At 44.2% G+C, this 13755-nt stretch overlaps 1 protein-coding gene across 1 annotated transcript in view; it reads left to right on the top strand.

Annotated features, from left to right (window-relative positions):
- Positions 1-13755, top strand: part of LOC121269872 (ubiquitin-associated protein 1-like) — a 34101-nt gene that overhangs the window by 5232 nt on the left and 15114 nt on the right. Inside the window, exon 2 of the mRNA XM_041174910.1 lies at positions 1664-1806. Coding sequence (XP_041030844.1) covers positions 1664-1806 — 143 coding nt within the window. The remainder of the gene's footprint in view (positions 1-1663; positions 1807-13755) is intronic.

The raw sequence follows: 13755 nt of genomic DNA, 5'->3' as shown, positions 1-13755 counted from the left end.
ATTAATGAAAATTGTTTCATGTGAATCACAGTTTAAGCAATAAACTGGGGAGAATTAAGAACCAATGTAAAATGGAGTATCTGTCAATCCCAGCATGCTAAGGATTTTAAACAAAAGGCCATTGCTTTAAAATGAGAGAACCTCGGGTAAGTGCTATTAGAAGGGACGGTTGTCCAATTAGTGCAGTTGCATTGGGACCCATATGGTGAATTTTGTATTCTTTCTTTCATTCAGCAGGGAACTGAAGAGATCACTGATGGGCAAAGGTGTAATATTGAATCCATCGGATCTGGATTTTAGTCAGTTATATTCACGTGATCTCTTATATAAAGTGGCCACATTTTGTCCCTATATCATATTCTTAGCTTCGGAAAGCAGACTTTTATATTGTATTTTATTATATTTATTATATATTATTTGCTGGCAATCAGCACACTGCTTATTACCTTGAAAATAGCCACCAAGGCAACGATCGTCAAAGAATTTTAATGCCAAAGCGGAACATGCTTTGCCAGAATATACCTATTTGGAGAAAGGCTCCAAAACAAACCACAAACAAAATGCTAACTGCTGCAGACAGAAATAAATATAGGCAATAAGTGGGTATATTGTTTACTGGTTGATAGGCTTCTTCTACTTTGCAGTGTGGTTGCTCTCACCATCTGGCTTGACAGGCACTTCGCAAAAACATTTGCCCACCTTTTATTATAAATTTATTACAAATTGAAAGAGTGAGATTCTCTTAGGCTCCTAACAACGGTGCTGGGAAATTCCTGCCAGATTCTAGGGACTCATGGACAATCCAGGAGGGGTGATTACCCTAAAAAGGCTGAATAGCTTCCTTCTGCACTGTAAATATCTATAGCTCCATATCCTGCTTCAGCAAATTACAATAGTTTTGCCAGATCTCCCAGTACCTTTTTTTATTGTCTTTGTATAGTTAATGCTTGGTTCTTACTCCTATTTTAAGGAACCAATTCATTCATTTTGTGGTCTCTAAGAAAGGAAGAAGTTGCATTTATAGTGTGCCTTTCATACCCTGAGAACATTCCAAAGAGCATCACAGCCAATAAATCACTTTTGAAGTGTGCTCACTATTGTTTAATAAGCACATGCAGCAGCCAATCTGTGGAAACAAGGTCCCACAAGCAGCATGTGAGTGAATAGCTCACCCACTTTGGTGTTACCTGAGAGAAAAATATTGACTAGGTCTCCAAGAAAACCCACCCGCCCTTCTTCAAATAATACTTTTGGATCTTTTACATGCACCTGGATTGGAATAGGGACTAAATTTGACAATACTCTCTCAGGTCTGCTTTGAAGTGTACATTTACTTTATGTGCTCAGGTCCTGGAGGTGTCAGCCAGGATTGTATGATAAAGCCCTCGAGCACAGCTTGAACACTGAATCTCTTGACCCAGGCAAGAGTGTCAGCAATGGTCCTACATTTAACTTAAATATGTTTCCTCGGCTATGATTTGGGCGCTGATATACTTGTTAAACATTGACCACTGGATAGGATAGGCATTCTCAGAATGTATGCTATTTCACAGTCATGATTTTAAATGATGATAATGGCCTCATAAAGCATAAGCATATCTGGTAAACCTGCCTCTAATGCAGGCTCATATTCTTAAATTTACTTGAATATTTTACTGTTTAGGAGGAACTTCAACTTATTTGGATGAAGTACCTTTTAAAATTTCCCAGAAGTTCCAGATTGTTGTTTCGGAAGAAATCAACCCAGTCTCTCCTCTACCATATCTCCATGTGCCTGATCACTCTGAGATATTGATGCAAACACAGGTAAATTATAACTGGGTAATTTTGTAAACTAATACTGTTGAGCATCACATTAAATGACATAACCATGTAATACCATTGTTTTAGTGGAATAATTTTGTTCTTGCATAAACTATGATAACATTAGGAATGGTACGGTTTTCATCTTGATGGACTACAGCAATCCCTTCCAGTGTTATTTTCAAAAGTCCTAAACCAATCATCTCCATACTCGTATAAAGTTCGATAATAAACTCCAAAGAATTTTCTATATGTTCATTCATGGGATGAGGGAGTCATTTGCAAAGGGAGTATTTATTGCCAATCCCTAATTGCCCTTGAGAAGGTGGTAATGAACTACCTTTTGAATTGCTCCATGACCACTACCATCTAGAAGGACAAGGGCAGCAGATAGATGGGAACACCACCACCTGGAAGTTCCCCTCCAAGCCACTGAACATCCTGACTTGGAAATATATCGCCATTCCTTCACAGTTGCTGAGCCAAAATCCTGGAACTCCCTCCCTAAAAGTACTGTGGGTGTACCTACACCAGAGGGATTGCCATGGTTCAAGAAGCCAGCTCACCACCACCACCTCAAGCGATGCCCACACCCCATAAATGATTTTTTAACAAGTCTGTATGATGTCGGTACAGTGCTGATTAAACTTCTTCATAGTGGCTTGATACTGTGTACAGTATTAGTCATCTTATTTAAGAAAGGATGTAAACGCATTGAAAGCAGTTCAGAGAAGGTTTACCAGACTACTACCTGGAATGGGTGGGTTGTCTTATGAGGAAAGGTTGGACGACTAGGCTTGTATCCGCTGGAGTTTAGAAGAGTAAGAGGCGACTTGATTGAAACATATAAGATCCTGAGGGGTCTTGACAGGGTGGATGTGGAGAGGATGTTTCTTCTTGTGGCAGAATCTAGAACTAGGGGTCACTGTTTAAAAATAAGGGGTCGCCCATTTAAAACAGAGATGAGGCAAAATTTTTTCACTCGGGGTCATGATTATTTGGAACCCCCTTCCTGTAATGGTGATGGAAACAGAGTCTTTGAATATTTTTAAGGCCGAGGTGGATAGATTCTTGGTAAGCAAGGGGGTGATAGGTTATCGGGGGTAGTGGGATGCAGGTTTAAGGTTACTATCAGATCAGCCATGATCTTATTAAATGGCAGAGCAGGCTCGAGGGGCTGAATGGCCTACTCCTGCTCCTTGTTCGTATGTAACTGAGCAGCTCCCTAGTCCATTTCAGAAGGCAGTTAAAAGTCAACCACGCTCCCATTGCCTGGAGTCATGTGGAAGTCAGATTGGGTAAAGAAGGTGAATTTCCTTCCCTTAAGGACTTTAATGAACCAGATGGGTTTTTACAACAGTTCAGTAGTTTCACGATCACCAATACTGATGATAGCTTTTTAATTCCGCATTTATTTATTAATCATTAATTAATCAGTTAATATGTTAATAATTTGGAATAACCAATGTTTGCTTCAGCATATCTCCACATTTGGAATTCTCACTGGCCACTACTGCAACCCTAGCAACATAATTGAACTCAAATCTACCTACACTCCCCCTTCCCTGCCCGTTTTTCCACTTCCAAAGACGTAGGCAAGATTACAGGTCATATTTTTAGTAATAAAATTAGAAAATGTCAGGGAAACATAGGACAGTTTGTAAAGAGAAGCAACAAATTAATGTTTTGAGTGTATATCCTGTACCAGAACTGAAGTCATCTTTTTTATTTCTAATATGTTTAGAATTGCCAAGGTACATGTTGGTCCTAAGGCACACTTAATGTCAATATTGAAAGAAATGCTGAGACATTTATCAGGAATTCTACAGCAATCAGACCAACAACAGTCATTGGAAGTACTTGAGTATTTTGTTGAATGCTGGCAGCATTCATCTAAAACGCAGAGACCATAATGGGAAAATGTATTAGAAACAATAAATAACACCTCACAAATCTGTCAGAGATCTTTGAGGAGAAAGATAACTTAATGACTGAGGAATATCCAAATGGGTGTGATATATTTAGTAATTAAGAAGGTGCATCTGAACCTTGTAAAACAGTATTGACTCATGGATTTAATGGTACTTAAGCTAGTTGGGTCTAAAAGTGGTTTAGCAGTAGAGTAAAGATAGTTATGATAAAAAGCTAGGCTCACATAGGAACATGGGAAATAGGAGCAGAAGTAGGCCATTCAGCCCATCAAGCCTTCCCCCCCATTCAAACAGATCAGGGTTGATCATCTACCTCTAACGCCATTTTTCTCCACGAACCCCAAATCCCTTGATGTCATTAGTATCCAGAAATCTATCTATCTTCGTCTTAAACATGCTCAATGTATGAGCTTCCACAGCTCTCTGGGATACCAAATTCTAAAGATTCACCACCCTGGGTGAAGAAATTCATCTTCATCTCAGTTTTAAATGGCCTACCCCTTATTCTGAGACTGTGTCCCCTGGTTCTAGGCTCACCAGCCAGGGAAAACATCCTTCCTGCATCTACCCTGTCACGCCATGTAAGAACTTTGTAAGTTTCAATGAGATTATTTTTCATTCTTTAAAACTCTAGAGAATACAGGCCCAGTTTCCTCAGTCTGTCTTCATAAGACAATCCCACCACGCTTACTCAATGACTATAGTGGAGTTTTGCAGATGTTCATTCTGGATCCCTTGTTGTTTATGGTAATAGAAAATTAAGATGGAGGAAAATAGGCCTTGTAATTATTTAAATTTGCAACTGGCATACCAAACTCCATGGCCAAGTGACTGGTATAGAGATATTAGTGGCATTTAACCCAATTGAAGTACTTCAGCTAAGAAATAACATCTGATGTTTAATGAGTTAAAAAGAACTAACACATATTGGTACAGGAAGTGTGAAATATCGACATGATCAATGGTTGCCTATTGGCAAAAGTGGAAGAGGAATAAGATTGTAATGATTATCAATCATTCACTGGAAGTATCCAGTTAATACAAAGCTGCTGTCAATGATAATCAAATAGTGAAATGCAACCTGAACATTTAATTGTAAGTTGAAGTAAATCATGTTCATCCTTTGTAACTTAGTTGTGGAGCCTAACTTAGAATGACTGGCAAAGTAATGGGCAGCCTCAAGAAAGGTTAGGGATTTGATGAAAGGTCCTGCAGTTCTGCAATCCACACTGACAGCCTGCATCATTCCAAGAGAATGCTGCAATACTGAAGCCCCAATTCACCAGCTCAAACTCCCTGTACTCATGACTGTGTTGGGAACTTGGGGTCATGGAATTGCTCTTGGAGATTATTAGATTTTTGAAAAATAGTAATAATTTGACTATTTTCTTTAAAAGAGATGAACGAATATCTGAATATGAAAGGAATCAATGATTATTTGGACAGGGCACTCTTTGATGGGACAATGTGGTTGCAGTGCTACTGGGACCATTGGAATGTCATCTGTGTAACTTAACTGGTCAAGGGTTGAATTGTCAAGATTGATGGCTTGTAGTTTCTTTCATTTCATTTAAGGCTGGGGCAGATATTCTGCTGCGCTTTCTCCACTTCAAAGTTTTACATCTAGTTATTTAGCTCCACCAAAAAGGAGAAGGAGCATTCTTGCAATATTAAACTAAATGTGTCGGGATTCGAACGTGATGGCAAGTTACATACTGCCTGATCTAATCTAAACAGGAAATCTGTTTCCAGCTGGAATTATTGTAAATGTTAAAACAGGGTAGCTGCTGTACCCAAGCTAGTCAAGTGCATTTTATCTGAGTTTAAATAGAAAGGTTGTTTTGTGATTGTGCAATCATGTGTCTGAATTAATTGGGGTAGAGTTACCACTTTGGGTAGAATCAGTGATTCCGGTGCAAATTGCACCCAAAATTGCATCTGTGACACTCCCAGCAGTGGCTGGGCCCCCCACTAAGGCTGGATTCTGACAGATTACTGGAGTCAGTCTCTAGGCAGCAAGGCCAGGCACTGAATGAGGCCTCCTTTACTTCCTCCACCCCTCTGGGGCTGCAGGGTGCCAGAGGACCACAGTGATAGCAATAGGTCACCTGTGGAAGGGCTCTCCCTCCCCCAACAGCAGCTCTCATGGTGGTGCTGCCAGCCACCCAGAGCCCCTATTGACCTTTCCACCTGCCATCCTTAATGAGACGAGGCTCCTGAGGCAGCCAATTAAGAGATTGCCTCGAGGAAGATCATACAGGCCAACAGACCTCAAAAACCACTGGGGCTGAATTTCGCCCATGACGGGCGGGCAGCTGATTGCCATCACCGAAATGGGCCGTGCCACCATTTTGCGCGGGTGGGCCAATTAAGGACTGCCTAGCGGGTTTACAACTCCCGTGTACAACAGGAACGTTGAATCGGCGGTGGGCATGTTCAGACCCCCGGTTCCAATGGGGAACTGGCTGTCTGTATAAAGAGCGGACAGGCAGCCTCCTTGAGGCAGTTCACCATGGCCACTCATAGAGAAGGACGTGCTGGTTTGAGAGCAGAGGAGGAGGAGGGGGGCAGGCTGCAGGCTAGGCCAGCAGGGAGCCGCTGTGTCCCTCTGTTCTCAGATGCCTGCCTTGCTGTCCTCCTCCAAGAGGTGTCCAACCATCGGGATGTCTTGTTTCCCGAGGATGGGAGGAGGAGGGACCCCCCCATGTCACCAGGCAGGCGAGGAGGTGGCGGAGGCTTTTAGCTCTCATGATGCTGTGCAGCGCACCGGGACACAGTGCCGCAAGCGCTTCAATGGTTTGTTGCGCTCTGGAAGGGTGAGTACCATGTCAGCCTTGGCCATTTGACCCAGGAGGTAGCCTTAGCCTTTGAGGACCCCTCCCCATGTCTTAGTGTTGTTACTGCACTGGGCATTTGGCACACACTGGGTGGGCAAACAGATAGTGGCCATGCTTACATCAGCCTTAGTGGTTGAGGAGAAGGTGGGTTCTCCCTGCAGCATATGTTGGTGTTTGTCACATTTGAGTAGTCTGGGGGCAACCTGCAGGGGAGGCAGCTAGACACATACTCAGAACCCCAACACATGTCTTATTGATGGTGATGAGATGGTGGAAGGGGAGCCTCAAGGTCTCGTGGCCAAGAGCCATCTGCTGGCCTTGGCGCTGCACCTAGTTGCGCCTCCTTGCCATGGGCGCTAAGACCCGTGTGTTATTCAAAGTGATGGACGCCAAATGTGTCCAAGGTGTCCATTGGGGGAGGGGGTTGGGACCAGCTGTACTATCTTCTGGGGACTGATCACCAGTAGTGTGGCCAGGAGCCGCTGGAGGCCTCAGATGGGCCACTGTGGTTGGGGTGCTGCGTGCGCATGCAGAGTACATGAGCAATCAGCCCCAATAAATCCTCTTCTCTGTTCTGCAGGCAAAAACTGAGAGCAATGTGCGGGAGCGCCAGCGGACTGGTGGTGGGCACACCCAGCTCCAGCGCCTCACCACCTATGATGAACAGGCCATGGAGCTGGGGAGGAGGCAGGCGGCCACGGTAGCAGGTGTCAGTGAGGCTGGGGTGCAGCGGCCAGGTATTTGAGGTCCACAGTCCCACCCACTCTGTCTGCCCACCATCCAAACCACAGATGGTTGCTGCAATCATTAATGCAGCAACACTGCTCATTCACAGACTGATACAGTCAGACGTGTGGGTCATACAGAAAGGTCCCTCAGCCCCTTGAGGATGTGAGTCTCCAGCACCTTCCAAAGTCACCTTATCCCATTTGTGACCACTATCCCCATGGCCTAACATGCCATGGCATCACTGCTGCACATCCAAAGACCTTTTGCATCTTAGGAGGGTTTGTACCTCCACCACCCTTTCAGCCAGTGCGTCCCACATCACTCTGTCCAAAAGCTCCTCAGCACCTGTGAACCTCATGGTGCTCAAGTGGATGAAGGTCAATGCCCGTCAGAACAGAGCGTCTGTAACCTGCTTGACACAAGTGTGGACAACTGATTGGGAGACACCGCAAAGATCACCCACCGAGCCCTGGAAGGAGCCAGAGCTTTGGAAGTTGAGGGCAGCTGTGACCTTTGGAGCCACTGGCATGGGGTGTCCGCCCACACAATTAGGGGAGATCTCAGGGCCAATCATCTGACAGATATAGTTGACTGTCCCCCCTGAGAGACGGAGCCTCCTTCGGCACTGCACCTCAGACATATTGAGGTAGCTGCTTCGCCCCCTGTAAACCCTGGCAGCAGGATAGTGGCATCTTCTGTGGCCCCTTCCACCTTGGACAACCTCTTGACCCTGCGCCCCTTGTGCCTGCACCTGTCCTCCCAAAGGTGGGTTCCCTGGAGGCTGATTGTCCACTCCTGGCCTCCTCCTTATTCTATCCCTCCCTTCCTCCTCAGAGGAGCTGCCTCCAGTGGAGATGTCAGAACCCATACCCAGGCTAAACGGAGGCCTCCGGAAGGCTGCAGGCCCGATAAAGATTACTGTCTGCAGAGAGCTGAGCTGAAGCTTCAAAGTACAGAGAAAGCTATTGGAAATCGATCTGAACTGGTAACAATCACACAGGCAAGTTTAAAACACTTTCAGCATTAAATACTTCAGAAAAAACATGAACAACCCCTCTGAGCCCACATATCCCGCCCGTGGATGAGGTTTGTTAAAAAATCAGTTACCCGCCTGCCCATTGGGCCTGTGCGCCGAGCTGAAGATCACACGGGCTCCTCAAAATCGGCGTCGATTGCCGAGTTAAGGGCCTTAACCAGGCCTTTAATTAATGGCGGGTGGGCGTCCCGCTACATAGCGCCCCCGCCCACCTAAACATCGCGATGCTGCGTGCTGACGTAGGGACATTTTAAGCACTGACCTGCGTCAGCCAGAAAATTCTGCCCCTTGGGTTTGGATCCCAGAAATGGTCCCAACCAATGATGAGAAATAGGTGGTAAGTTTCTGCCTATCTTTCAGTTGAGACGAGAAAGATTAGAGTTTAGAAGGGGAATGAATTTTCTGTCACACGCTTTTGGTTTTAATATATTTATGTTGGAGCGCTGAACATATTGTAGTTACTACAAAGCCAGCCGCAAGAATTGCTAAATGTTTGTAATTTTCCACATCAATTATGGGAATGTGTCTTCATAGACTGAGAATAGAAAACTGTTTAATTCTTAACAATGGTGGCAGTTTCTCCAAGTGAGACTCAGTACAATTTTGGAAATGGAAATACATTTTCAAACTTGGCTTATGCGCTGCACACTCAAAACTAAAAGTATGTTTATACGTAGCATGGGAATAGTGTGGGAGAACTATATTACCTTAGAAATGATTCATTTTAGCTGGCTTGATTACAAATTTTCCTAACTTTGACAAACTGCAGCAGTAGAGCATTGCAGTAAGTACAAAAAAAAAACAAAATATCTTTTTAGAAAAAGACTACAACATTTGCAGTTGGGTTGGAAAAGGAGATTCGAGAAATATCTGATTTTACAATATATATGGATGTTTAACCCATACATTTATATTTAGTTACTTTTGCCATGATTGTGGTAGCAGATCAGAAAAATCTGTTACATCTACTGTTATCAGCATTGCATAGTCAACGCTAGAATACAGTTGAAATCCTATGTGTATTTAAGTAACTACCACTTAAGAGCCTACTTCTCTGACTTAAAGTTTTGATAAATCTTTTAATCTGCCTCAGCAAATAACCAACCAAGTTTTGTTTGATTATATTTGGAATCAGATTTTCAGTTGAGACTGAATGCCGTGAAATATATGAACTCAGATTACAGGGTGGTGTTAGCATCTACAGTCGGTACTTGTACTGCCATTCACAATATATCCAAACAGGCTGTTGTGTTCATCATAGTGTCACCTTACTCAGCAAACAAAAGAGCCTAATATCATTGTTGGATGTACTTTTAGTTTCAGATTTACATAAATAGGCTGTTCAGTTTTTCCTTAACTGAGGGATCCCCCCACGGTGGTTGACAGGGCCCTCAACCATGTCCGACCCATCTCTCGCACCTCTGCCCTCGCCTCTTCGTCTCCCTCCCAGAACCATGCTAAAGTCCTTCTTGTCCTCACTTTTCACCCCACCAGCCTCCACATTCAAAGGATCATCCTCCACCATTTCCACCAACTCCAGCATGATGCCACCACCAAACACATCTTCCCTTCACCACCACCACCCCCACCCTCCCACCGCCAACACCTCCCCCCCACTCCTCTCTTCGTCAGCATTACATCGGGACCATTCCTTCCGTGACATTCTGGTCCACTCCTCCATCACCCCAACTCCTCATCCCCTTCCCATGAAATTACAGAATGTGCAACGCCTGCCTCTTTCCCTCCTCCCTCCTCACTGTCCAAGGCTCTAAACACTCCTTTCAGGTGAAGCAGCGCTTCAATTGCACCTCCTTCAATTTAGTCTACTGCTTTCGCTGCTCCCAATGTGATCTCCTTTACACTGGGGAGACCAAACGCAGACTGGGTGACCGCTTTGCAGAACACCTTCGGTCTGTCCGCAAGCATGACCCAGACCTCCCTGTCGCTTGCTATTTCAGCACCCCACCCTGCTCTCATGCCCACATGTCCGTCCTTGGCCTGCTGCATTGTTCCACTGATGCCCAACGCAAACTGGAGGAACAGCACCTCATCTTCCGTCTAGGCACTTTACAGCCTTCTGGATTTAATATTGAGTTCAACAACTCATGAACTCTCTCCTCCATTTGTACCCCTATTTTAACCCAATATTTTTATTTTTATTGTATTTATTTATTCATTCATTCTTTCTAATTTATTATTTTTAAATTTAAAACATTTTTCTTTATCCTTAGCCCCCAACCCCACCAGCACCCCACCCAACAGGGCCATTAGTCATCCATTTTTATGTTTTGCTTTCACAGAGCACTGACCCTCGTTCTGCAAATCTACATGTAGATATTAATGCACAGTGGACTGATTTCCCTAAGGTTTTAGATCTTTACTGTATATGTAGAATCCTATGCATAGAATTCCGTGGCCTTCCAGTTGTTCTTTAGGTGGCCATTCTTCATCTGTACCCTAACATGAGTTTCAGCAGGCTATCCAACTATGGAAGGCATCACAGCCAGTCTGAAACTGTCCTCATCTGGTGACCACTCATACAAACTTTCCAGTTTTAAGCAGTGATCAGAATTTGAAATCACGACTGATTTTTCTACTGCCTAACCCGAGCTGAGATAAATAATAATGGCCCAAACACTGCCCTGGCTTCAGTCAGTGATTTTAAGCCTTGACTGGGAATGGAGCATTAATGGACAACAGCACAGAGTGGCCGATAGGCTATGTATCCAGGACACTTACCACAGCTGAAAAAGGATATTCTCAGATGGAAAAGGAAGGTCTGTCGATGATTTTTGGTATAAAAAAAATTCATAATATGTGCAAGGGCAACATTTTCTAATAGTATCAGTCCACAAGCTACCTTTGGGTCTGTTTAGCAAGGAAAAGGCTATACCTCCCATAGCTTCTGCACAAATTCAAAGATGAGCCTAATTTTGGCAGCATATAAATACAGCTTTGTACATAGACCAGGGATTCATATCGCAAATGTCGATGCTCTAAGTCACCTTCCTTTGCAAGAGAACGATGAACATGTCCCAATCGCACAGGAGCTCATGTTAGTGATGAATTTTCTAGATTCCTCACCAGTCTGTGCCAGGCAGATAAGAAACTGGAAGAATCATGAACCCGTCCTGTCTCGAGTGAGAGACCAAGTGTTACATGGTTGGTCCCAGGATCCTGTCTCTAATTAATTGAAACTATTTTTCAACTGAAGACACGAGATGAGCAGTCAAGTTGGTATTCAATTATGGGGTGAATGGGTAATAGTTCCTGCGCAAGGAAGGGAACCACTTTTAGTAGAGCTACACAGTGCCCATCCAGGGATCTTCCAAGTGAAGACGATAGCACGAAGTTATCTGGTGGACGGCGATATTGAAAATGTATTAAAACACTGTGCGCAGTATCAACAGCTACAAAAGTTGCCGGTGGCAGCCCCATTACACCCATGGGAGTGGCCTGGTCGGCCTTGGGTGCGATTGCACATTGATTACATAGGTCCTTCCCTTGGAACCATGTCTCTACTGATTATAGATGCTCATTTCAAGTGGGTAGACGTTTATGAGGTAAAGTCGCCAACATCAGGCACTATGATAGAAACACTCGTCTGAGCTTCACCAACCATGGATTGCCAGAGGTAATCTTCTCAGATAATGGCGCTGCATTTACAAGCACTGAGTTCCAACAATTTATCAGCCTCAACGGTATCAACCATGTGAAGACTGGACCGTATCATCCGTCATCAAATTGACTGGTGGAAAAGGCAGTACAAACTTTTAAGGCGGGAATGTGAAAGCTAACAGGTGATTTGTTGGAGACCAAACTTGCTCATTTTCTATTTCACTACAGAACAACCCCCCACCCCCCCACACTATGACAGGAGCAACACCTGCAGAATTACTGATGAGGCCCCGTCTTCAGATAAGACTAAGCCTGATACTTCCTAATTTGGAGGGGAAGATGGAGAAAAGTTATGGGAACCAAAAAGTGACTCATGATCTGCATAGTCGTGAGCAACAATTTACTGATGGAGAAGCAGTATATGTAAAGAATTTCAGTGGAGGACCAAAGTGGCTACCCAATAGTGAGTTGTGTGACCGGACCATTGTCATACCATGTGGAAGTGGAGGGCCGGATCGCCCAGATGCATGTGGATCATTTAAGAAAAAGAGAGAGACCCCAACAAAATGATGTTCCAGCTGTAACCATTACTGAACCAGTGGTTCCTGTTGAAGTTGCTCAACGACGGACAGACGTGCCCAATGTCTCTGTCGGAGTGGACGACACTGAACTGCCTGTGCCTGATGAGATACTTGGTGTTAATACGGTTCCATGGAATGTGTTTCCTACATAAGAATCTGAAGTCGTGGAGCTGCGACATTCCACACGGATCAGGAAACCACCTGAAAGACTAAACTTTTGATTTCATGACCTGTGCAAATATTGTAATGCTGTGAGATAAATATCCTTATAAATGCAAGATGTACAGAAAAATTAAAGGGGGAGCAATGTAATCATTATCGTTTTGGGAAATGTAGGACTGTAGCTTTAAGAATAATCCTGTGTTGTAAGATCACATGATCTGTGTAAATCAATATGTCAACAGCGCAGGGAACCTCTACAAGAGAGTTCTTCTTTAGTTAGTTTGATGCACACGTGTAGTTGCTGCTGCTGCCTTGTAAATAAAGTTAAATGTTTCCACTAAGAAAAGTTGTCTTAAGATCAGCTCTATAGCACTGGTCTAATTACATTGAGGCAATGAGCTGCCATCATTTGCTGTTTGAAGTGATCCTTTCCATCTGGTAGCAACTTTTAAGGGCTGGATTTTACTGTCGGCAAGCGGGAGCAGGGCTGACACGCATAAAGTGACACGCAGTGATGTTGGGCGGAACTCCCGATATCACCGCGCCCGCTTTAAATTTTCAGGAAGGTGGGGATGCAGCAAAATCAGCTGTGCACCCGCCGACCTGTCAATGGCCAATTGAGGCTATTGACAGAGCAATTAAAGTAATTAGTGGACCTGCCCGTCCAACCTTAAGGTTGTCGGACAGGCCAAGAGCCCTGGCGGGAATTAGAAAAAACATGCAACCTCATCCACGGGCGGGATGAGGTTTCGTGTAGGGTTTTAAAAATTTTAATTAAGTTTTTTTGGAAATTATGAACATGTCCCAACTCATGAGACATTGTCACATGAGGGGTCATGTAAGGGGATTTTTTTTTTTCTACTTTTAATATTTTTGAAAGTAGTGGCGATCTCCCTGAGGCAGCACTTAGCCTCAGGGAGACGTGTGCTCGCTTTTGTGCACGTGCACTCTCGATTTTAGGCATTCCCCCTGCCCACACAGGGAGCACGTAGCGCTTCTGTGCGGACGTCACGCTGGGCGGGCCTTAATTGGCCCACCCACATAAAATGGGGCATCAA

Source organism: Carcharodon carcharias, chromosome 26 (assembly GCF_017639515.1).
Source record: "Carcharodon carcharias isolate sCarCar2 chromosome 26, sCarCar2.pri, whole genome shotgun sequence".
Lineage (NCBI taxonomy): Eukaryota > Metazoa > Chordata > Chondrichthyes > Lamniformes > Lamnidae > Carcharodon > Carcharodon carcharias.
The sequence above is the reverse complement of the archived record's forward strand: the minus strand, read 5'-3'. Positions and strand labels throughout refer to the sequence as shown.